The sequence below is a fragment of the Melanostigma gelatinosum genome, assembly GCF_949748355.1.
Source record: "Melanostigma gelatinosum genome assembly, chromosome: 1".
In the NCBI taxonomy this organism is placed as follows: Eukaryota; Metazoa; Chordata; class Actinopteri; order Perciformes; family Zoarcidae; genus Melanostigma; species Melanostigma gelatinosum.
In genome coordinates, this window is record NC_136634.1 from 11,745,297 (window position 1) to 11,771,463 (window position 26,167).

Below are 26,167 nucleotides of genomic sequence, written 5' to 3' on the forward strand. Positions count from 1 at the left end.
AACTGCAGGCTGTAAAACGGACACGAGATTACAGATTAAATACACGTTTTTTAAAGGTGTAAAACTGCGTAAGGATAAACACCTCATGTTGTGTAAAGTTAATTTGGGTATATTCACAATTCTTCTTCTTGAAATAATTTTTGTAATAATTTAAGCATAAATGCCAAACCCTTTCATAGCAACTTCTGAAATGTGAAGATTTACTTATTTTTTTTGTGTGTAAACTGAATATATTTAGGTTGTGGACTGCTGGTCAGCGAAAGCAGGACATATTATTCTGTCTCTTTTGACTCTGGGAAGTTGTGAGGGGCATTATTTTTAACATCTTATAGACCAGAATCAAATAATTATTTGTTATCTCATCAATCGAGAAAATAATTGGGAGATAGATCAGTGATGACAATAATTGTAAAATAAATTTAGATAATGTAATAAGCACTTTTGCTACTTACGGTTTTCTTGTAAATACCTCTTTAACCTCAGCATGTCTTTACATGCAATGCAGTTCTTTTATTTCTGCAGAAACACGTCGAGTGTATTTACTAAAAGTCCGGTTGGATTGCAACTTGGACCAAAACTCTGAGGTTCCAAATGGTCAACGAGTGTGTGTTGTGAAGCGAAAGTAAAATACTTTCGTTGACGTACTGACTCTATGTGTGCGTGTGTGTGCGTGTGTGTCAGCCCCGCCCACAGCCTCTCTCCTCCGTGACGTCGCAGGCAGTATGTCGCCAATAGTCTCCAGTTGTAGAAATGGCAGCGCTGAGACAGGAGCATCGCTATGGGCTCTCCTGTGGCCAAATCAACAAAAACACCCCGAATCAAACTCTTTATCACGTCAAACTCACTGACACTGCCATCCGGACCCTCGAAGGCTACCAGAACCTGAAGGTAGGACAAATCACCGTGTTGAACTTTGGAGCGAGTGTGTGTTGTTTCAGCTATATGTTCATTTTTCTTGAATCGCATCCCAACTCCGTGAACTGTACAAATCCCAATTTGGAAACGCAGTTTGTTCTTCCCTTTTTGGTAGAATAAAAAAGTATAGTTTCAACGGTGCAGCAGTTCAGAACACATCGACAGACGCGTTGGTGGCTGATAAATGATTGTGGCTGTTATACAGTAGAGGACTAAGCTTTATTAATTATGATCATAACGGGCAATTCAGTAGGCTTTGATGAATGAAAGGATGTCATTAAATTCCCCTGTAAGCCCTGAGTAAAAATAGTTTTGTGCGGAAAAGAAGAGGCTCGTGCTGTTTTTCAATTGTGCATGTCTACTTGTTTACCACAGCGGATAATCTCCCGAAAAAAACAACCGGTATTAAAGTTCCCATATGACAGATTTGGGATTATGCCCTGAGCTTTGAAAGCTTGCTGTTTTCTCTGCTTTTCTAAACATACATTGAATTTGAAATTCATTATTTAGATGATTTTCAGTCATTTTAGGTTTAAAAAAAGGCAGTTTGTTTTAGCTCGTTTTACTCACGCGAATAAATGAATGAACAAGCCAAGCGAATTCTTCGACTGCTCTGAATCCGGAGACTGTTTTATTGCTGTTATGGTCCATTCGATTAGATCAAGGTAGTCTCTCCAAATGGTCTTTCTTAAAGCAGTGCTTGATAAATCAGTTAAGTCCCACAGTTATTACTGCAGTTAGAGGTTTCATTTTAGTTGTTTAGTTTGTTTTTTAAAACAAATACTGTGAGTGTTTGCCACAGTGGAAAAAAAGAAAAGCGTGGATATGAGACTTGAGCTGTGTAGTCTGCATCGGGCTCGCTGGCAGGGCTCGACAAGTTGTCGCTGTGTTCTTGTGTGTTATTGTTTTTTGCCCTTTACACGCCTGGAAGCCCGCCCAGCTCCGCAGCTCATTGGTCTGTGAAGCAGAGTAAACTCCAGAGCTCACACAGCCTGGCAGCTTCTTCCAGGAGAGGCTATACTGCAAAACCTCTCCAAGTGAAAGACCAGCCCGGAAAATATTGTTACAGACCGCTGGACTCCCACTGAGATTTTGTCCTCAGGAACCTGTGAAGCTGAAAGAGTTCATGTTATTCGATGGGATTTGTTCATAAACTGTTCTTGTACTTTGTATCAAATTAGGGCTGCGACAATGTATCTGTCCATTCTTTCCTCAAGTAATTGAGTAATTATTCGCTCTATGAAATTACAAAAAAATACAGAAAAATCTTAACGACACAAATGTCAAATATATTCAATTTACTTTTATGTAAGACTTAAAAAACTAGCAATATTGAAAAGTTGCCGCTTTTGCTAAACAAATGACTTTAACAATCAATCGATTATCAAAGTTGCAGAGTAACTTTCTCTTGATCGACAAATCATATCACATATTTCCCAAAGCTTAAATGATTTCGTTTTAACGTCTTGTTTCGTCTAACGAACAGTCCACATATATCAAAAACAGTTGCTGATTCATTTTCTATTGATCCTGTGATTCCGTAAATTGTACCACTATCTAAAAAGACACTCCTCTATAAAGGTTTATTATTGTGAGTAATGGCATCTATCACTAACAACGTTTGACTTGCCAGGTTGTAACATATCCCTTTGGCAAGTGTTTAATGTTTCTGTTTTGTAATAAGGCATTTATAAATGCTGGTAATCCTGTAATGGTACTCATGGCTTTCTCACTCTTTAATAAGTCATCTTGTCTGCAGTTATAAGAAAAGATTTTGACGAATTTACTATGGCAAAGGGTATTTGTCTCAACCTGGCAACCTCAACATTGAAATTCTTATTAATACTAATTACTAATACACAACCTATAACTGACATCTATAAAGCTATTACACGGTCTTCGTAAAAGGTAACCGACGGTGGTACCAATTAATTGGCAGATTGTTTCAGCTGCAGTGAATACTCCAAAATATGAATAAATTGTTGTAATATTTCAAATTATCATATACAAATAATCTTCCCACTTGTGATAAGCCCTATGGCTGTGTTGCTATTATTTATTATTCAATTCAATATTAAAGCAATCGGATGATGAAGAAAATCGGAACAATTCTCTTCAATAGGGAAGACATTTCCCCAAACCATTAATAATACATCAAGAGCGCTGTCAATCACAGGCACAGCTGTACTTCACAGATAAATGTCTCCATCTATTAACTATGTATCATGTTGCCGGTATATTTTATGATTTTAACATTTATTTATCAGTTGGGGGTAAAAGAACAATATGATGTTGTGGAGCATAACGCGGTGGTCTTGGAAGGCACTGCAGTTATAAACCACAGCACACAGGGCTTATCAAAAGTGCATTAAAAATATATAACTTGCTTCAGAAGTAGCTTTGTCTTTCCTCTGGGATCTGTTTTTATTCATTTATTCATTTAGAGGGAAAAGCAGCTGAAACACACAAGTCAGTTTGACTGACACAAGCAAAGTTGTCTGTGGGCGATGGATTGATAGATCACACACATTCCTCAGAATATTAGGGCCAGAAACCCCTGAACTGTAGATTTAATGATATAGAACTAGGACAGCAATTCATCAGGGCAACGACGGATGGGCAATGGCAATTATGGCAACGTTTTGGCATTTAACGAGGAAAGTTTACCAATCCTTGTCGAATCAAACCCGACTGCTGTTATCAAGAGAAACCCACTGAGCAGAGAACAATGGCGATATATGTTCACTCATAATGTATGAGCTGTCCATTAGATTAAACATGATTCCTGAATCAGTGACCAGTTTCTTCTTTTTCTCTCTCTCTCTCCTCAGGCATCGCTATCAAATCAGCCAGCGATTTGCTTCAAGGGAAGCCAGGGGGTAAGATGTTTAGCATTCTCTCCTTAATAATGCCTGAGCATTTGAATGCTCTAATTAGTAGTGATCTGCTGTGGAGCTCACTTGTGACAGTTCTTCTGCACATTTTATTTGTGTCTTAAGCGTTCGATAAGCGCTTGCATGCACCCACGAAGAGGTTGAAAATCCACCGACTGTCATTTCTGTTGGTGGTTATTTTGTTGCTTTGGACTGTTTTCTTTCTTAAAAGAAACGGAAACATCCAGCGGCGGGTATAGGGCTGCTTTGAATGCACCAGAGGCCCAACGTCTGATGGAAAGGTGTCGCTACTTTGCTCAGTTATACGTTGTTGTGTTAAATAGCCTGGAGTGCACGTGTACATACAGAGACAAAGTACATCAGCTACAAAAATACTTGGCACCACAAACAAGAGGGCATTCCTGTAAAGCGTGTGTAAAGAAGAAAGATGCAAGAGACGATTGCATTGACGAAAGTGACTTTGCGCTGTACACAAATGCCGGCCCTGTGTGCTCACACGGACCCTGGAAGCCCGGAGACAGGGTACGCTGTACCCCCAGGCTGCTAGCCAGGTTACTGGGTCAGGCTTGCAACTGGGGAGGCTTTGTTCAAGGAGGGGGAGGAGGTATAGGGGGGGTTGGTGAACCCCAGGGAGCCCCCGTGTCTCCGTGCAGACATGAAAGATTTGAAATACGGGAATGATACATGAGCGGTGGAATTTTTTTCGCCTGGCAGGAAGCAAAATGTGTCCAAAACATAAATAATGTAAACATGTAATGAAACATCTGTAAAACGAGCAGCAGATTAACCTGCTTATGAGAGTCTTTCTGTGAAGAAATGTTAAGTGAGTGCAATTTAAGTGTTCTTTAATCACTGAATAGGATTTGGTGATTATATCACGTTTGGCACATTACATATTCAAATTGCTTTGCGGAATTCGAGGACGAGCTCCCTCCCCCTCTGACAATAGTCCCCGAGCTGGACGATTGGGCATTAATGAGGTAGCTGCAACCATTGGTAGTGGGGGAGGCCAGATTAAGCCGTTAGTGGGGGGAGGTTGTTGGTGAACATGGCAGTCTGGCATAAAACAGGCTGAGGAGATAACCAGTATCTGTGTCTCCAGGTTGGAGGTTTACAGCATCACAGCTGCAGCTCGTTTTCATTTGCTGAAGCTCATCACTTCCCCTAAAGCAGCGTGAGCTTCAGGAGGTCATGTGTGGCGAGGGAAGAGGTTTGTGTCAGGTGCCAGCTGCAGAGCTCCATCACAGAAGCCACGACTGCCTCTCTCTGATCTCTGTCCTCGCTCATGTCACGTTTCCTGTAAAGGGGCACTTCCAGGGCCACACAAAACCGGAGGAATTTTTCAAATCACTGTCTTGGCATCACTCCAGGGCTCAGCGGTATCAGGGGCCAGGGCTCCATATCGAGAAATAGCACGCTGAGGTTTTTCGCCTGCCTCTCTCTCTGACCCTGCAGCATTTATCCCGACTATTGGAAATTGTCTGCCAAGCTTGTAGTCATGCGATGAAAGACACAGGCTCGCCGACGCCTCGAAAACTTGTTCAAGGCAACTGTGAAACTTACAAATTACAACGTAATAAATTCTGCTTTTGAATCCAGCTAAACTCTATTTTTAGGCATAAACAGACTTAAAACTTGAAGATATTGGAGGAAAGTGAACCGAATGGGTTATCAATAAAGAAAAGGAGTGAAAGAAAAGGAAAGAAAGTGATGCAACTATGATGAAATTAGAGAAGTAAAAGCTGCAAATTGAATAGAAAATAGGTTTCTGGATAACTTTGAAATAATCACCAGGGATTAAGGAATATATTCAGAGCTGGCCTGGGTTCCCACGAATTTCACATCATAGTGTTTATTTTCTTTCAGTACTTGTGACGCTGCCTGCTTGTTGGCATGATCCATACCTGTTTAGTAAGAAATCAAGCGTGTGCTAGTTGTTATTTATCAGATACAAGCTGCAGGGTGCATATTGATGCGGAAATGTGTTCTGTCCATTGCTATTGTGCTTTTCATACTGCTTTGTCTTGATATTTCCACTCACACTTCTGTATGGGTTAGTGAGCACAATATCTCACCTGTTACACTGCAAAGTTGTGGCATTGAGTGGTTCAGTACTATTATCAGCATCACTCAACATAATGCTGCTGTAGTAAACATGGGCATTGCGTTTGAATACTCTACGCCAGTGGTCTCAAACTCTCGGCCCGCGGGCCGAATTCGGCCCGCCACGTCATTTTATGTGGCCCGCGAATCCACCAGCAAAAAAAAAAAAAAAGTTGTTTTTTTTCTTTCTTTTTTTTAAGTTAGATGTGATGATAAAAATATCCCCATCGTCGAAATTATGAGATTGAAAGTCAAAAGTATGAGATTGAAAGTCAAAATGATGAGATACTTAAACACAGTCATAGAAGCAGCTCTTTGGCTGGTTACTGTACATTTAACATGGAAATGTATTGTGAGTACATTGACGACTACTTTAAACTGTGAATGCAGAGAGTTATTTAACAACATGTTACGAGTAGTTACATTTACAACCGGCCCTTTGTGGGCGACCATGATGCTGATGTGGCCCGGAGTGAAAATGAGTTTGAGACCCCTGCTCTACGCTGTGTCGCGTGTGAAATCAGTTTTGTTTCCTCCTCAGTTCATGAATGTTGAATTGCAGTTGCCAGAGTAATTGTTTTTGTTCATGGCCCTGTCTGTATTTATGTACACAGCTGTCACATGAAGGCAGCGGTGTTGGGATGAGGGGAATGTAGAGGTGCTCTTAAAGATATTCTCATGACGACTGTGTGTGAAGGCTGAGCTTCCCCTGGGCTCCCTCCCGCCGGCCCTCTTGATTATTTTGCCATTTCACCCCATGTCTTGGCTGAATCCTTGGGAGACATCAGGGCCTCTATCTCACACACGGCTGCTCTGACTCTACCCCCCGCCACCTCGCCGCTTTGCTTCACCTCCCGCTCGCACTGCAAATAAGCTTTTGCAGTGTGCAAGTGTGTATGTGTGCATGCACATCTCTTTTTTTTCCCTGGAAGCTAATTAGAATAACAATAACAGGAATGTGGTTTGAGAGCCTTCCTCTCCCAGTGGCATAGCAGTGAGAGGGAGAGTTGTCCCACGTGTTCCTGAAAGGGCACACGCCGCTCTATTCATCCAGATGTGTTAAGCGAGGCAAGACTCTCTGTGCTCTCCGCTCGTCTGAGGCCGAGTGTGTTTATGCAGAGCTATTTGGCCTTTGGATCTTTGGATCATACAGTGTATTTTAGGAACAAGCCTCATGAGATCCTTCAATAAAAGAGGAATTTTCTTTACTTGGCTCCTCTGTCATTATTGTGTTCTTTTGCTTCCAATAAGGGATTTCGAAGGATGCCAAAGTGACTGTGGCAAGGTTTTAGTAGAGTATTGTACGGATGCAAGAGTGCCGTAAAAGATTAGAAATAAATGGCACAAACTGGACACAAATATGTGATGAAAAAAACTAGAAACAGTGAAACCACACACACACAGTTGTGTGTTCTTGTTGTGACTTTGTGTTGTTTGTTTACATTCCGAGATAATCTGGAACCCTAAAGACGAAAGAAGGAACTGTCACTCTGGGAAACTGGAAATAGCAACGAGAAAAAAGAAAGAAAAAAGCTTGGAAAGAAAAAGTGCCTGTTTGATGAATCATTAAGTAACATGCTTGTTCTCCCACAACTCAGCGAGCAAAGCCTTGAAAGATTTGAACAGCCACAACATATTGCCACTGACATGAAATGAGAGACAATGAATGCTGTTTGACAAGGAAATGCAACAGACACTGTTCTGTGTGCTCATTCACCCCACAGGCTATTTGGGTATTGGCATCAGAATCAAAATCTGAGGAATGACTAAATATAATGCTAATTATGCTGTGTGCAATTGATGGCAGTGCGGTGCTCTCATTTACTTAAAATGTCTTGTTTTTGTGGAGACCCTGGCGGATTGTGTGACAGTGTGCGTGAACTACATTTCACAGTCAGTTTCCTTGTTTGTTGTGTTCACAGAAAAATCGATAGCGATATAATATTCACATCGCAAAATACTCAGCAAAGACTGAGCAATACCAACATTGCAAGTAAGCATGGGCAGTGCTTACCACATAAGTCCACCACATAAAGCATAGTGTGCATGTGTTGGATTTCCCCCTCTTTTATCAGGTTTGGACATAAATTCCAAGTAATGGGAGTATAGTGCAATGCTCCAAGTGGTTTGTGGGATTGCCGCAGTGAAACAGGCTAGTTGTCAACAAGGGAAACACATTAGTGGTGTCAGTGCATCTGGGGTCTAATAACTGGCGTGTAACAGGAATTTCCTAACTGGCATCATCTAATGCAAATTAGGCACGGTTTAGATGGGTTAATCCATTCACAGCAAAACACAGTCTGAGTGATTGTTTGTTTTTTAAATGTAGTTTTTAACGTAGGCTTTAAAAACCTCCATCCCTAAAGAGGAAGGCACCTACAGTTGGGAGGGGTGGGGAATCGGGGGAGGGGAGACGGAGAGTGTTTGTTGAGGTTGACAGATTAGCCCCAGCCTCTTTGGAAAAAGACTGATTCTGCTTGGCATAACAGGCAGTACCTTGGGGGATGCTCGTCAGTTGCCCATCCCCATATCCCCGCACGAACTCCCGTCAGTCCCCCACCCCCCTTTCTTTGCTTTCCTGTCTCTACCAACCCCCCTCGATGAATAGATCCTCAAGCACAGGAACCACCACATCCATACAAGGCTCACTGAAAGCATGATGTAGACTGGAAGAGGGGATGTCATACGGTTTGCTTTTAACAAATGAGTCACAGTGGAATTGTTGATCATACTGTAGAAAGCTCGGGGACCGTAAATGTAAATGTAAATGTAATATGGCTGACAGTTGAATGTTTTCTACTGTCAATGCCTCAACTTGTGGAGTCCATTATATGATGTATAATCTGAACTTTGCATTAACATATAAACCTTTATATTATTAAATAGGAACAAATACACTTGCTCCGGCCAGGATCCATCCCCCTCTTCTCTGCTGAGTTGCTCGTCACATTCCAAAAGGAAGACTTTTTAGGGCCATCCCTCATGCGCCGGTTCCACTGGGAGCCACCGCCATCCACCCTCCCCTCCCTCCCTCCCTCCATTAACACCCAAACCCCCAATCCCTCCCTTTACCCTCCAACAACACACAGCCACACGTCCCCGCTGTTCATGAATAATCCAGGCGGCCCGACAGGCCATTGCACTCAGCTTTGTGGGGGAAGAAGCTAGAACAAAAGACGGGCAGCTCACAGAGCAGCTATGGCTGAGTAGGCTCAGATGAGAAGACAATGGTAACTAGTGTCAGTACAGACAGGGGCAGGAGGCACAGGCTTCAGAGGAAATCACATATCCAGGCGCCTGCTCCCATCTCAGTCTTGCCATGCCAAATACCAAAGCTGGGAACCTTGCCTTTTTGCTTTCATCTGGAGAGCAAAGAAAAGAAAAACAGAGAGGAACGATCCTCTCGTCTTTCCCTGCAGATGTTTGGACTGGACCAGACAGTAGATCTCTTTAGTGAAGCGTTTTACTTCCTCCCCAGATGGCAGGGTTAAGAACTCTGTTTAACCTCATCAAAGATGAGCAGGTTAAACATCCGTGGGGAGTTAAAGATGAAGTTGTACAAGGACATCACTGGCGGTGTCCTTTGTCCTTGTTCAGCCGCTGAGCCCCCTGCCAAGGTCTTCTGTTCCAGTCCAGTTCACACCTTACAACAGTCTGAAAGTATTTGACATCTCCAAACACACAGGGCCTGCAGTAACAGATGTGGCTGGGCTGAGGCCACAGAGGCAGTTATTGTACCAGCCCGTACGCCCCATGGGGGGCTACACTGACGAGGTGTTAAGGATTTCTGTTCTGATGCCATTTGGGGTCTTTAACTGTCCAACGGCTAAACTTTACTGACATCATGATAACGGGCGGTGTTACTGCACACAGCTCTCACTACTCTGTTCCTTTTTAAATTGTATGAAACTATGACACGTGTTGTTAGTACACTCTGATGACAATAATACCCCATTAAGCTTTGCTCAGATTAATCCATCATCAGATTAAAGGATTCTCACAATCATAATTAAAATATTATGGAGCATAAGCAATTTAATTATTCTTTCGCTGGTTCAGAGCTGGACAAATGACGCTGATTTAATAGTTATTCCCATAAACTCCCACAGTAGGAATAGCACGTTCAAATTATAATATAATTGAAAATGTAAATATCTTTTTAATAACTACAATGCCATATTTTTTTTCAATTAAAAGAACTTGAGTAAAATTGAGTTTAAAAAAAATACTTGCCTCTTCGTGAAGGAGTCATTTGCAGGATTATGTTATGCATAATAAGATTAGACTCATTTTGTGCCCCAGAGTCCCAGAACATTATCAGCCTCTCTACAGCATATGTGTGCCATACAATACAAGTATTGATGTGGCCGTTTAATAAGGATATGACACAAAAATGCACTTGAACCAATTTTCTGTCACACTGATTATAGAAATGCATGCAGTTTGAGTCATTTGTCTGTTACATGGATATGTGTCCATGACTCACCAGTCCTTGAACTGAGTGTACTGGAAGTATATATTTCTATGAGCTGTTATTAGCAGAGTCTGAACTCTGAACTCTGTTAGCCACGATGACAGCTTCTGTGTGTACTTATTGTGATTCACATTTAAACTGAGCATCGTAAATTCACTGTCTTTGCTTCTATTTTTGCTTGTTCATTGATGTGTGTACATGGTGATTCCACAAAGTCTGACAGACGATAGTCTCTCTCTCTCTGTTGACATGGAGCCTGAAACCATCAGCTAGATATTTGACCTCTCTCCCTGCACTGTGGGAGTGTGAGGCCTCCTCGACAATACACGAAAACACATGGCCTCAGGGGATCAGAGCAAAGCTCCACAAGGAGATGTCTATGACTCAGCGTCTCTTTGCAAATCTGCACCTACTACTTGACTGGCAGCAGCGTCAGGATCGCAAACCTGTGGGCACAATGGTGTCACTGACTGAACACATGAAAAGTCAAAGTTAATTCAATCAGGCTGAGTGGGGTGATGGTAACACTGGCCACTTTGCATGATTTGGTTGTGATGTTAGGTGTATTCTACGGTCACTGCTGAAATCTGTAAATCTCTTGTTCAGACTACAACAATGTTGTTGAGTAGGTTCCTCTTGTTGTTCTCGTTGTTCTTGTTGACTGACCAGGAAACGTGGTCGTGAATATGTTATTTCCTGAAGTGATGATGATTATCAAGTCAGGAGGGTGTCTCCTAAAACACATAAAGGTTTCAAATGCACCACCAAACAGATGGAGAAAGTCTAATAATGACCTATGAGTTAATAAAACATATTTGATTTGAACTTTACCTGTTTTTACCAGTGGGTTCAGACATTCTTCCGCTTACAAAAGAAAACTTCAACACAGAGCAATAAAAGCACCGTTGCTAAATGCAACGCACTCTGGTGTTCTGCAGCCACAGCAGTACTCGGTCTGGTATGACCAGTAGCCGTAGGGTGGCGACAATAGCCTGACTGATACTGAATTGTTGATGCTGGTATCAATATTTGAGAGATATCTGATAATGGCCAATAATGTCTTAGTCACCTAAAACATCATTTCTGGCATTTCTGCACTGACATGTCTTCTTTGTTGTTGGCCAACATACTGTACTGTATACACCCATACCAAAATATCTGGAATTAGTTTAAATCAGCCAATATATTGGTTGAGCTCTTGTGGCAACTTTATGTAGATATCGCTCTGTAACTGACAGTACTGACTCAGTTTGTTGACTTAAGGGTCATTCTGGTCTACTGGAACACTATTTGTTTTAGGGGCCGATGTTCAGTCAAACCTTCCCAAGATTGGTTTAAAAGCAACTTTTTACAGAGATGTTTCCATTAAATCTTCTGCCAAAAGACAGGTAGTAATTTGAGACACTGTTGTTTCTGTACAGATTAAATAAACCAGATATAACATGCCAATTAGTGAGTTGTGTTACCTGCATAGTGTAAAGCGCCAGGCTATCCATTTCCCTGTTTCCAGTCTTTGTGCTAAAGTAAGCTAATTGAGGGCTGGCTGAAGCATTATAGTTATCGCACAGACATGAGATGAGAGTATCAATTCTCTCAACAAACTCTCGGCAAGAAAGCGAATCAGCGGTTTTCCAAAAACTAGTCCTCGAAGTTTCAAGTTTAGAGTCTCATGTTGTGTTATTGTCTGTGAAGCTGATGTTAGACCGACAGGCTCTCCTTTAGGACTCAGAAACTGGGAACTAATGGGTTAAAGGACATATGGTTATGTAGCTTGAGAAGGAAGCTGTGAACAAAACGGGGGCGACCTCTGAACAGTCTGACCTGAGTGACATTGATTAGAATTAGAATGTGAAGTGTGCACGGTGGCATGGACGGGGGGGGGGGGGGGTGACGGGCAAAACTAATGCATGACTGGAGGGGGCTCATACTGCTGCTATCGACTGAAAGAGGGGACGTGGTGGCACTATTGCGATGCTAAATGTGTGCTCTCATCTCATCACAGGCTGTCTTTTGTTTAACAGGACCGTCGTTTTTTAAACAGATTCAACTGCAGTTCTTCTGCGTGTCCTCCATGTCAATAACCCCATTTTAGTGACTTGTTGCTTCTAATTGTGGTCGCAGCTCCTACTACTTTACTAAAGTAATAGGTCCTGAGGACACGGCTGGCCTCTTGTCTCTGCTCACTTTGATGCTTATTTTGGTTGATCGTCCTTAATTAGCGTAAAACCCAAAGCAGACGTACGCGGGACTCGGCTTTACCACTTCATGAGAACGGTCAGACGTAAATAGGTCAGAATTAATGGTCAGCTGTGTGTCTTAAGTGTTCATGGCCTTGTGGGCGGCTTTGCGTTTTGTGTTGACATGGGTGGGCTTGTGCACATGAAGGAAAGCTGGAGGCTGATGGGGGTGGGGTGAATAGCATGCATTTGGGTTTTTAGAAGAGGAGGAGGGGTGTCGAGGCGAGGAGCTGTTCATTGGCTCCGTGCTGCAAAGAAATAATGCTTATGGCTTTGCTGCATGACTGGGCATTTGTGACAGCAATAGTGCTGCCTGCCACATCTGCCGGGGACACTGTGCTCTCGGCCAGTCAGTTTATAATCAATCACTTATGACTGATAACTAAAGAGGCAGCTTCAAGTACACCTGACTGTCGTTGTTTTTGAGACCTGCAGTTGAAAAAGGTCCTGTGTGGTGTGTGAGCTGTTGCAGCCATCTCACATTAAGAACAACTCATCAGTGAGCATGCGTTCGTGCTTGTAAAGAATGGGTGATATGCGGCTTCTGTTGGATCTAGGACACTATCAACAAAAGTACTAAACTGTCCATTTTCAGGCTGAAACACAGCTGCAGGCGGTGTAGAAGAGAGCCCCTGCCAAATGTGTTTTAAAGGGCATGTTACCTGTTGGTTAATGACTTTCTATGTTGAATTGTCCTTCGAGTGGAAGTAGGTTTTTGGGTCATTGTATGTAAGAGGTTGCTGACAGAGATAGACTTCACCCTGCTGGCTTGTGTGTTGCTAGGGAGCGGCGGACAGTCTGTGACAGAGGAGCTTAACGTCTGCTATACTATTGAGCTGTCTGCTATACTATTGTTATGTTTTGCCTTTCAGACAGCCCCCCCCCCCCCCCATGACTGGCTACAGGTCATCATCCCTGACCTGGGAGGTACAATGTAGCCTCTGTGATTGGCCCAAGAGGAAGATTATTTAGGTCACATTTATCGAGTGAAAAATCAAAAAGAAAAAGAAAAACAGTGAGTCAAGTTAGCTCTCATCGGTTTAAATGAAAGAAGCTGCTTTGTTGATTTACTTTATCCAGCGTTTTTCCCACTTTGAGATTACATTGAATCAGATCAGATTACATCTGGGGAAAAACAAAACATGATTATTACATAACACAAGACTCAAATTAGCAATGTGAGCAGATACAGGACACTGCAGCATGTGAGCGTGTGCGAGCTCAGTCATACCCAAAGACAGCTGGTTCGCAGGAGATATTATTCGGGTCGCCAAATCAATTTGTAGAATTTCTTCCATTGTTTGTCATTTTTAAAGAGTGGGTTCTCAAGGAATGAAACGTTTGGGAAACACTGTGCTGGAGAACACTGTAAATTGAATAACTATTTTCAATTTTCATTATAAAGATATTTTACTCCTCTAAATTCTCTTTTGCTTGTTTCTTTATTTGTCCTGACAGTACGTTAAGATCCCAGCACCAACACCTGAATCTCCTGATGGATTCAGAGTCTTCTCGTTCTACCTTTCCAGTGACAGCAAAGACAAGCCTCAGTCCAGCTTTGACTGCATTCACCAGTATGTCTCGGGGTAAGCAGCACGCATAACTCTTTCCACAGTCCGACCACAGATGTAATTTGCAGTAAATTTGGTGTCAGACTTTGGCCGCAGGGCCTCACCAAACAGTGGCGTCTCTCTTCGGTGCAACAACAGACAGACAGACAGTCCCACTGTCAGGCTGTATTCAAACAAGACTACAAAAACACCAAAAGGCCGTCATGTCGCAACTTACCACAAAGGTGTGACCGGCAATAATTGAGAACAGAGAGGTAGTGTTTGTGGATGCGATGTCAAAGGGTTAGATTTTAACCTTTAATCGATGCTTCATAACACAGGACAATAATTTACAAGCAAGGCACAGTTGACAGAACCTGTTATGCGTGTGTCACACAACATCAGACACGATTGTATGACAGCAAGAATCTCCAGTGCTCGCGTTTGACAAATGGCCTGTTAATAAAGCCGAGCCAGAGAATCTTTAAACATAAACTCTCTCTCCTCCTTTCGTCTCCCCAACAGGGAGGGCAGGGAACACCTGGAGGGCCAGGGCAGCATTCAGGACAAGATCACAGTTTGTGCCACAGATGACTCCTACCAGACGACCCGGGAGCGCATGTCACAGGTGGAGAAGGACATCTGGAGCCGCTCAGCAATTGAGATAAAGCCGGGGCCAAGTAAGCTCTTGCTTAATATCTACATCCTTCAAGCACGTATAGGGATCAAGGACAGATGACCAGAGTTTTCATGCTCGCAGAAAGCTTCTAAACCATTGCTTCTCAACATTTTATCCTGCTGATAATTGCCATATGGTGTGGAAGTTATCACATAATTGATCAAAGCGCTGCGTTGCAATTATTCACGCGAGAGGGATGTCTCTCTGACTTGTAATTTTCCTTTAATTTTGACCAGATTGCTCAGGCGCTGTGCCAGCTCGCCTGCCAGCACCATTAAGGTGATTGAGTTTGCCAGAAGTATGCGCTAACAAGTCTCATGCTGATGAAGTTTTGCCTAAAATGTAATTACACTGACTGGAATTTAATAAATTTTCATTTGATGAAATACTTCTAAATATCATCTGAAGAAGAGGCCACGCTTAACCTGGAATGATCCGGGCCTAACATGCAGGATCTTCGACTTGCAATTTATGTTTTCTATTCATTGCCGTCACCTTGTCTGAGTCGCGTTTTTAGAGTTATTGTCGGTTAAATTGACCATGCTGAAACTTTATAAATGATCTGACCATTTAGAGGTCCTATGTGGATGTAAGTGCTTGTGTGGATCATATTTTATGCATGATAACATGTTGTGTAGACAAACGCTACAACATGATGTTTGGGGTAATTGCTGTAGAAGCCAGCTGTTGAAACGGTCTCCAACAAATTGCATGCCATGCTTTGCTGTCTCTCAGAGGCTTTTACAAAACAAACTTAATCTGGCACATGCATGCACTTAATGCAAAGGTTAGAAAAGACATTCAAATCCTGGTTATAAACACGCAGTGACAGGACATCCCATTTTACTTGAACATGTCATTTCAAGCACATGACTGTCGCTCCCTTCTCGTGGACACCAGAGAGGGAAATGAATGGGTTACGGATCACAGCACGCTTATTATGCAGTAGAGAGCACACAGTTGTTTTGTGGTGACCGGCTGTCTTTTTATGGTACAGTAATGCTCGACTCATCAGACAGAAATTCCATGTACTAAATCACAATTACAGGTTGCAGAATAGAAAAATGTCCACAAATTAGATAATAATGTGTGATTTAAAGTTCAGTTGCGTCAGGGGGAAAGAAGGCACTGACAAATAGGCAGCCGGAATGTGTGCACACTTTTTGGCTGAAAAAGGTTTTTCAAAATAATATGTTTTGAAGTCATTCATTTCCAATTATTTTCCTCCATTTTTAAAGATACATTGTTGCAAACAATTGCTATTTTTATTGTTTAGTCGTAAATCCGTGACACTACAGTGTGTCAGTTACTTTAAGTGAGACATCAATATCAAGGGAATAGTATCATTACACTGCGGTTGCCTTGAGGGTCTCGAGACGTCTCAAGCTGCTTTCATCTATCACCATCAAACAACGGTTGCAGTTGCAGCTTGGTTGAAATATGGCAGGACAGGTTGTTTCAGAGCAGTAAGGATATTTGCGTGACATCTTTATGACTTGGTTGAGATGTTGAAACAAGCTCCTGCAAGACTGTTACATTTGGGAAACTTTATTTAAAGTGACTTTGTTTTACAAGGAACACTGAAATCTAAAATTACTTTTAGAAAGTGCAACGTTTTACCAGTATAACTGTACTGTATAACCCCTTCTATGAGACCTTTACCATGCTGCCCCCGTGAACACACTGTTAGTATTCGACCTATAGCAACCTCCAAAGAATGGCTTAAGGTTGTAATGAGATTACGGTCTGCAGATATCTATAAGCACTGCCTGCACAGGTCCAACTGCATTAGTATTGCAACAGGAAGAAAGGGCCTCTCTGTGGTTGTTGCTTTAGTTTCCATACTCTTCTGTTTACTCAGCAGTAGGCTAACCCTACTGTCAACCCCTTTTCACTGTGTTCCACTCGCAACTACACCACCTTAAGACACCGACACAGAAAAGTGCTCAAGGTATTTAAATAGCTTTTTCAAATTGGGACAAAAGTGTTGCACGTATGCTATCGGTTGCTTGTACGTAAAGATGACAATAGAGAGATATAACGGAGATAAGATGTATTGTGTGCAGGCCTCGCTTTTAAAAGCTGGGTGTGATACGTTGGCTGTGCTATTACAGGATACCGTCAACGTATTTGAGTCCCGTTATCAGATCAGTTACAATCTCTTCGGTCTTCTCTAGTTTTGTCTGTTGTAGCAATAGTACGGCCATTCAAAACAGCTTTGGATTACTGCCGTGATAACTTTTTGATTCAAAAACTTGCCCTTGTTTTCCACAAATCTCCTGTTGAAACTCTGCTATGCGTCCCTTTGTTTTGATCTTAGGTAAGTGCGTGAAGGTCCAGAGGAAGCAGGGTCTGATATCAGGCTCAGATAGCAGCAACAAACACTCCCCCAGCAACAAGAGGAGCCTGGTTCCCAGCCCTGTGGCACACCGGCCCTTGAGGGATCGCATCATTCATCTCCTGGCCCTAAAGCCCTACAAAAAACCTGAGCTGCTACTGTGGTTGGAGAGGGAGCGAGCCAGTCCAAAGGACAAAGCTGACCTGACCTCAGTACTGGATGAGGTGAGACATCTGGCACATTGCTATGCCAACACAGTCGACTAATGATGAAATATACTCAGATCGAACAGAAAACACCAAAATATTGCTTTTAGCTTGAGTTGATATCAGGTCTAGGATTGAAAGTACAAACATGAATGAGTTCCTCAATTGCCATTTTGCTAATGATACGAATGAACAGACTACCACTGTGCAGCTATAAAAAGTTGATGTCAGTAAGTCTATTTCAGGCATATTTCCTGTGTTCACAATGTTTGAGTGTCCCACTGCAGTCATCAAGTGCATACTGTGCCACCGCTGCTGGTAGCAGTAATTAGGGCTGTGCTTTAATTCTTTTTTGAGGAAAAGATTGTGTTTTGATAGTGATGGGTGGGGTGTCTCCAGCTATTAGAATTAAAAGTGGCTGGTTTTGTCTCGATTTATATCAGAAGGAGTAAGTCGTATAAGGGTTAAACTGTTTACCGCAGAATAATACAGACCCAATTAAACAGGTGTTGTATTTAAATATAAGGTGGAGTTACGGCAGGTTAACACAGTGAGGTGCATTTATAACCTCCGCTGGCCTCTTTTCCTGTTGTCCCCTTTCGGTTGATTTATCTAGATTGGGAACTGTCTGTTTTTTAGGTTGGTAAACTGAACCCTAAATACCACAGCTACTCTCTAAAGGATGAGCTCTACAGACACCTCCAGAGAGAATGGCCTGGATATCTAGAGGAGGAGAAGCAACTCATCCATAGGCTCCTGCTCAGGTTGGTATTGAGTTCGCCATAATACACAAACATTTTTCTCATTTTGCTTTATTGAGAGAGTTGGAATGACTTTTTTTTAAAGCAATAGTTCGATATTTTGGGAAATCGATCCAGTTAGATGAGACGGTTTAATGTCTATGCTACATATAAAGCTACAGCATAAAGCCTGGAAACAGGGGGTAACAGCTAACCTGGCCCAGCATGGGGGTAACAAAATAAACCACCCAGCACCTCGAAAGCCCGCTAATCAACACATTATTTCTTGTTTGTGTAATCCATACGAACACAGATGTTTAGAGGTCCTGGTAAGGGATTTTGTTACCTTTGGACAGAGCCAAGCTAGCAGTTTCCCGTCTTTGTGCTAAGCTAATCACCTGCAGACTGTTGCCCTAGATTTACCCGACACACACACGAGAGTGGTATGCATCTTTTCATCTCACTATGTCAAACTACTCTAAAGTTTTTTTAGAGACCCGTTTGGGAAAAGGACTATGGGATGGATGCATTTTGACAGTGCTGGCGTTAATACAGAAAGGCCACTTAATTAATGTTGAGGTCTGCTGAGATCATGTTGAAAGGGGAGCTTCTAAATCACTACTTCTTTGCACTGATGAACCTCTTAATGGACACATCAAAGCATAGGAAAGTATTCCCTGCACCGTGTGGCCAAATGGCATTGGAATGGAAGGTTCAGAGCAGCAAGGCTGATCTTTTCAGGGTGAGCTTCATTCTCTTGTACATTTCCTCTGCTTGCCAGTAAAACATGCAGGCCATGTGCTTCATGAGCGTTTTGGAAAAAGCTCAAGTCCTGTTGGCTGATTGCACAATCCCCTCTGTTCACCACCCCTGCTCAGTGCAAAAAGCTTACAATTGTAGTCATCAAATTGTTTGCCAAGTGTGATAAAACTGATGCCCTGTGAATAGTGTCAACTCCAGATTTATTTGCTCTAGTTTCTTCATTTGTAGGAGTAGATTCTTATTATTCAGACTTTCTCACGTCTTTTATTTCATTGACAGTAATGTTGAATTGTTCCAAACTCCACTCACACTGGCCATGATTAAGGTTGCATGAATCCATTGTGGGGTGTGACTTGTTGTAGCGTCTGTTTGAGGAAGGAGCTGTAGGAAGCAGATTAACAGAGAAGAGGGTTTGGTCCTACTGAGGTTAAATCTGCTGCTATTGTTCTGCTCACTGGACGTGTTTAGTCTTTGTGCTTGCCTCCTGTAGACTGCATCACCAGAGACAACAAAACAAAACAAGCTACACAGGCTTTTTAATGTCAATAATTGTTTCTACTGTGGAAAAGCTGCCACCGCTGTCTTCTCTGGAAGCCGTGTCATAATAAATGATAATTGCTCATCCAGTGACTCATAAATCTGCCAAAGCAAACTTCATAACCTACATACTACCCTTTTCTGTTTAGCTTTACAGGCAGTTTTCTTCGCAGTTACTGTCCAACTGAAGATGCTGTGTTCTAAATCTTTCTACAGGAAACTTCAGCCTCTCCACGGTAGCCAGTTGAAGAGTCCCCAGTCCAACTCTTCATTCCTCAAAACTCCCGGAAACTCTCCCTCGCATCTCAGTCCTGCCAAGAATCTCTCTACGGTAATTATTCACCTTGAATGAACTATATTCTGCTGCTTCTTCTTCCTTATACGACTGAGAATAGATAGGGCACTTCCTCTTTTGCAGGTACTTTACAGTAAATATGATAAACTGCTATATCTTCGTGAAGTCGTATTGAGCAGCTTCAGACTAAATATAGCCCTCACTGGAATCAAATAAATAGTGAGACAATTTGGGACATATGCTTACTCGCATTCTTCCCTGAGTGTGAGATGAGAAGACTGATACCACTCTCATGTGTCTCGTACAATGAATGAATAGCTGGCGCATGTAGTGTGACGCTCTCGGCGGGGATTAGTTGTCGGAAATTCCGTGTTAGCATGTGAGCTGTTGTTACCTGTGGACAGAGCAAGACTAGCTGTTTCAAGTTCTTATGCAAAGATAAACTAACCAGCTGTTGGCTGGTGTGGCATCAATCTTCTCAACTAATTTGCAGAGTTCTGCAAATACAAAGGAGTTCAAAATATTTGTCAAACTATTCCTTTAAAGTAAAGATCTATTCATGCATATGATAAAGGCACATCTCATGTAACTTGCACTCAAAAGTAAAAGCTCATCAGTCAATATGTTCTCCTTTTTTCCCCCTGTAGAAACGCCCATTGCCCTCGGACCCATCTAACTGTCAGACCCCCAAAAAACAAAGACTATTCGACCAGTGTTTAGCTCTGCATTCGCCGTCTCATGGAGAGTACGGCACCAATGGGGCTCGTAGCTCCTCTAGTCATGGAAACTCGAGAGTACAGATCAAACTGGAGTTTGACAAAACTAGCAATCACCTCCAAGGGAGTCCAAACGGTCTGTACTCGCCGCACAAACTCAGCGGGTCATCTACGATTCCCAAACTGGAAAGGACAGAGCCAACTCCTACTGCACCGAGCCCAAAGCCCCCACACACTGACACGTCCATTTGCACTGACCAACCATTTACCAACGGCCAACATAAGAAGAAGAGGTCCAAAAAGCACAAAGAACGAGAGCGCTTAAAACCAGACTGGATTGAGACGAGTCCAGACCTGAAGCAGAACCGAGAAAATCTTAAAGGTAAATGGCCTTAAAACCATAAAACTGTCTCTGTAAGTTTTTTCTCACACTTCATGTTTCCTATTGCTGTCATGAGTCTGTTTTATATTATTTGGTTGGGCCATAACATCATCTTCTTCACTTAAGCAAAATGAAAACTCAGGTTTGAGTTGTAGTCGCTGCTAGAGGCCAACAAGGGGCAATTGATACGTTTAAATTTGAAAGAGCAGTGAGTGTTGTTCGGATTGTAGCACTTTCTCAGCTCCGCAGTCCTCACTCTCTGCTCCAGTCTGTTGATGATTGACTGTGAAACAGCTGGGTGACCTACGGTCGAGCGAGTCAGCAGGCAGCATTGCCTCCTACTCTGGGGCTGCAGACGTCACTGCTCGCCTTGGATCAGATCTCTAATCGGAAAGAGTGATACATTATTCTGTCAGCCTTGATATGATGGGCACATCATCGCATTTGCATTGGCAGATTACTCTAACCGTTGTTTTTTTTCTATGTGTGTGTGTGTGTTTTTCCTATCGACAGACCATGAAAGAGAGAAAACACCTGTTAATCGAACCGCCGCAGAAGAACTGCCCGACTATTTAATGTAAGACGCAAACACACTCTCTGCCCTGACTGTGCTACAAATCCAAAAAGGGATTTATGATTCAGGAATGAAATTCGAATAATTGTCACATCATTAGTGGGTCCTCATACATGGTTGTTTAAATCATTTGTCACTGAGCAGTTTAGGTTTCAGAGTCGAACCCACTGTTGTTGAGAGAAGAAACCCGACCCCCAAAAGGGTTAGGATCAGCTTCAAAACATTCACGTAAATAAGCAAAGTCATGTCTAACTGAGCTGTCACAAAGCTTCCCTGAAGCAAACACATGACCTGATGTTTTACATTTATACATCTGGTCAACACATCATGTTGTTAAATCAGTGATGTGTCAGGCCTCTGGCTCTACCGTTCTGCGCTGCCATCTACTGGAACAAATTAGAAACAACTTCTTATGTTTTTTTTCTTTGTTTTTTTTTCAGAAAATACAGCTCCATAACAGCACTGGAGCAGCGCCAAGAGTATCAAGACGACTTCTGTGCAGAGTACGATGAATACAGAGCTCTTCATGATCGGATTGGGGCTATCACAGAGATGTTTGTTCAGTTGGGCTCAAAGATCAACACTCTCTCCCCGGGAACACAAGAGTACAAGGTACTGTCCAGACCAGGAGCCTGTAGCTGCTCTACCAATGAACTGATCAGATACATGGCACCCTAACACTACTTTTCTGTTGTTATCTTTTCAGCTTATGGAGGTCCAAATACTACAAAAGTACCGAAAGTATAAGAAAGTAAGACTTGTTTGAATTTTAACTAATTTCATGGAACTCTTGAAGCACTGTACACTGGGCATCACGCCAGAAAGTCTCATATGAACATACCGGTATTCATTTTTAAGTGATAAAAAAACAAAATATTTACCAATTAAAAGAAATCAAAAATAGAATAAAACATTATGAATTGTCGATATGTTCACCACATCAGTCTAATGTGCATTGTGGCTTGCCACATCACTGAGATTTTATTGTGAGAATAATCAATTTGGAACAACAATTCATACAGGTCAGTAATTCTGCCTCTGTCAAGGTTTTTATACCGATAGTTGTCTCAGGCAACACTTCCCATTAAAGCACCTCACGTCATGTCCCCTGGACAACCTCCCATGTCATTTGACAAGACATTTGGCATCTAACTTCAAGTCAACCTATTCCTTCTTTATTTTGGACATGGCTTTAATAGTTCAATCCCCTAATATAACTAGCCTACTGACACAATCACAATTTCTTTTCACTCTGTTGATGAGAAACATCTGCCTTATACAGCAACTCGGGGGCTTTGATCATGCTCCTGAAACACTGAAGTACCCCCCCCCCCCCCCACACACACACACACACACGCACACACACCAAAAAAGCGAGGTTTATGATGTTACGATGCCGACATGCGTTACCAAAAGCTCACTTGTGCCCTTTTTTTCTTTTCAGACGTTTCCTGGTTATCGGGAAGAGAAGAAGCGATGCGAGTACCTCCATCAGAAACTGTCGCATATCAAAGGGCTGATCACAGATTATGACCAAGCACAGGGACTCTCCTAGTAACCGGTTTCTACCCTCAGCAGGGTGTAATATGACCGGACAAAAAGACTCCTAATGGACCCAAAGACTGCCCAGCTGGGTCCTGCAGTCGCTGACACACTATTCACTTTACTTCTCCGCGTGGAAATGGAATCGAGGAGCAATGTTCTTTTTCAAAAGTGGGCCGAGACCACCGACTCGTGATCAAAGGTTGCCCTTTAACATTATGCTTTTCAACTATGATTATCGCTGGATTCTGTTCTGCTGTAAAAGTCAAAGCCAAATCCATTTTTCTGAAATGTAAAGCAGATGTGATCCTTCCTGCTTGATTCGATTTTTTTTCTATCCTTTATCTCGTCAGGACGAAGAAAAAATGTGTTGATTTATATTAAAAAAACAGAGTATATAATTGATGGTACAATCAATCTTAGGTTGAAGCAAATGCTACTAAAGTCTTTATATTTAACAAACAGAGGAATCTGTTTAAATGCGGTTTGCTGACAGAAAGTCAACACCCTGAATCGCATTAATTATTCATTTGTAACGGTAATAAGATCACATATTGACAAAGATAAGGTCACTCCATTAACTATGTATCTCCCTTCAGACCACATGCTTACAAAATGTTAGCGGCCATAAAAAAAAAGAAATATATATATATATATATATATATATATATATACATATATATTCTTGCAGGACCGGGACCGTACAACATGTGTCTCAATCTATCACGAGTTTAAAGCATTATATGCAAAGTTCTTTGGGCATAAGGAATTTCACCATGTAGCTTTCTGCCAACGTCCTGTGTCATTTCGAAGGAATGTTGGAATGCCACAAAACCACTCCTCCCAGTACCTGAATGCTGGTTTCAAGATGGTGCTTCAGCACATCTCGTGTTAGATTCACCCACATGTAGCCTACCACACACTGCCTTTTCATTATCAACTCTCTCAAGTGTTCTGGTTACAGGTTTGTAAGTAATCATGCATTATTTACGCTGTAGATGAATGACTTCAAGCTCTGTGAAACATAACTTTGTACTCTACATGCAGTTCAAAAAGCTGACAGGGCATTTTATCGTGTTAATCGAGCTGTCCACACATTGATTTACTATGATTTTGCTTTGGTATTTAGATAGATTGCAATAGAGATGCCTTAAACAAATTGGCCCGTACAATGTGTCGTCGGTCACTCAGTTCATACCACTTTGGTTCACTTCGGTGTAAAGAGCAGGCGGACCTCTAGAGGCTGCTAGCGGGTCTGTTGGACTCATTTTAGGCTTTCTGTCCCAAGGCAGGTACATCTGAATAACCACAAACTGTACTTTTATTTCACCTGATAATTAGCTGTAGCCTGAAGTAGGAAATAGAGATCAAATGTCAGTGTTCTCTGTTCTCTCTCTGTCGTTTGCATCAACATAGCTGCACTCACAACTGTCTTAATGATGGCTTAAAATGAGAGGATGAAGCTAATATTTGCCTTAACGTGTATGTCAGACATTTCCAAGATTATGCCATCCCTGTTCAGACATGTTCTTGGTTCAACCTGCAATTCACGGCATTCTCAGACCTTTTCTGTAAATGTATTTAAGTTTGAAGGAATTTCAGTTCCTGGATAGTTGTTACTGGATAGTTTTGTCTGTGTCGTTCTTGTTTTTCTTTCCATGTGTATGTCTTAATTATTTTCTATTTCTGTCAGATAATCATGAACTGTTAAGGGATACAATTCGATGTCCAATCCTGGCAAGCACCACTATCAAAAGAAAGAATAATTGCAGAAATATCTACAGAATAATGTGCTCTGCAATGAAAATACACTCACTGGGCTTATTGTCAAATACTTAGCAGCTCTTTTGCAAAATGTAAATGTACTTTTTTTTTTACTTTTTACATTTGATAGGTTACTTCTGGTATGTTTGAAGGATTTGAGACGAGCAACAGTTGCTGTGTCTTGGCACATATGAACAATTCAAGGAAAGAAATATTTATTAGCACTGACTGTTGGACATCTTAGAATTGTGAGCCCAGATTTTGAGCTTTAAATATCAAAGCTAGGCTTCTTAAAGCTCGAGTACACCAACAGAAATCTTTTTATTTCGGGCTGTTTGAATCTCTTCTCAGGACCAGAGGTCACCCTATTTTACAAATCGTTGGTTCAATATGCATTTTGATGAGCTCAGCAAATGTGCCACATAGCTCCACCCAACTGGAGGAAAGGTCTGATCAGTCATAATGACTGAAAAGAACAGTGTTTTGTTCTGGTACTGGATCTGGACATTCATGTTGAATTGTTTAAATTAATTAATTTCAAAAAAAGACAAGAGCACAATGCCTGCTCAGATATACAAAATAATTTATTTGTGTTTCACAAAATTTCTCATTCAAAACAGAAAGGTACTGAAACAGTGTTTTGATGGAAACGTCCACATATCACCATGAAGACCGTGAGACCTTAAAGTACCAACGATTTACTGAACCGATTCAAGCTAAGGGCTTCCCATACACCACTTAAGTAGTATTGGTCAATTGTACAACACCTCAAACAAAATGCATCATGGGAAAAATATCAGTCTAGTCAGCATGTATGAAGGTAATGGTACCATTCATGTTGACATGTTTTGGAGGAACCAGACCCTCGGTGTTAGGGGCCTCTCAAGTGCTAACTGTGTTTTTTTTACTGTTGCAGGAGCTAACTACTGATGGTGCCTTTTTCATTCAAAGAGCAGACACTCTGCATGTAACTATCATTGGTATTCTGGAAACAAATGTACTCGGGCCACCAGTATTTACACATCTGTAGTTTCACACTGTTGCCAATGTTCAAAGTGCTTTGTTCGTCGTTTTTTGATGAAGTTGATGCCTTTAAAATGTATAAAGTGCATTGGCACTGACATTTTTCAGCATTTTAGAAATGCAAGGGTTTCCAGGACACCAATTCAACTGCATCTAATGTAAGCTATGTGCATACAAGTATATTTGGAAGAATTCCCTGGATTTTGTTTGCATTTTCATTTCCAGTCCAGCAAACTAATACCGGTGCATTCAACTGGTGTGTTGATACTGGGAACACAATGTCTCAATGGAAATGTGAAATCAGATATGTGGCCTATTATGAATCACTGCAATTGATCTACCTAGGAGAACAAATGAGTTTATTTATTGCTTTGTATGCATTTGTCTTTTTATGGGATTCATCTTTGCATAGTTCATTCTTTTCAGCAAAACTTAA

The 26,167-nt window shown here is 41.8% G+C and overlaps 1 protein-coding gene across 1 annotated transcript; it reads left to right on the forward strand.

Annotated features, from left to right (window-relative positions):
• Positions 1–747: 747 nt before the first annotated feature.
• Positions 748–23,014, forward strand: LOC306779363 (RNA polymerase II elongation factor ELL). The gene is made up of 12 exons (XM_079271238.1): positions 748–888; positions 3,747–3,794; positions 14,082–14,209; positions 14,699–14,853; positions 17,173–17,414; positions 18,036–18,160; positions 19,652–19,766; positions 20,378–20,828; positions 21,342–21,405; positions 21,843–22,014; positions 22,109–22,153; positions 22,847–23,014. Exons 1-12 carry the CDS (start codon positions 751–753, stop codon positions 22,955–22,957), a joined length of 1,794 nt encoding a protein of 597 aa, XP_079127364.1. The 5' UTR covers positions 748–750; the 3' UTR covers positions 22,958–23,014.
• Positions 23,015–26,167: the final 3,153 nt, after the last annotated feature.

Excerpts from the sequence above, each read along its gene's own strand:
- LOC306779363 (XM_079271238.1), top strand. The coding sequence starts at position 751 with ATGGCAGCGCTGAGACAGGAGCATCGCTATGGGCTCTCCTGTGGCCAA. Across the intron at positions 3,795-14,081 it reads GCTTCAAGGGAAGCCAGGGG|TACGTTAAGATCCCAGCACC; the intron begins GTAAGATGTTTA and ends TTGTCCTGACAG. Across the intron at positions 22,015-22,108 it reads CGGGAACACAAGAGTACAAG|CTTATGGAGGTCCAAATACT; the intron begins GTACTGTCCAGA and ends TTATCTTTTCAG.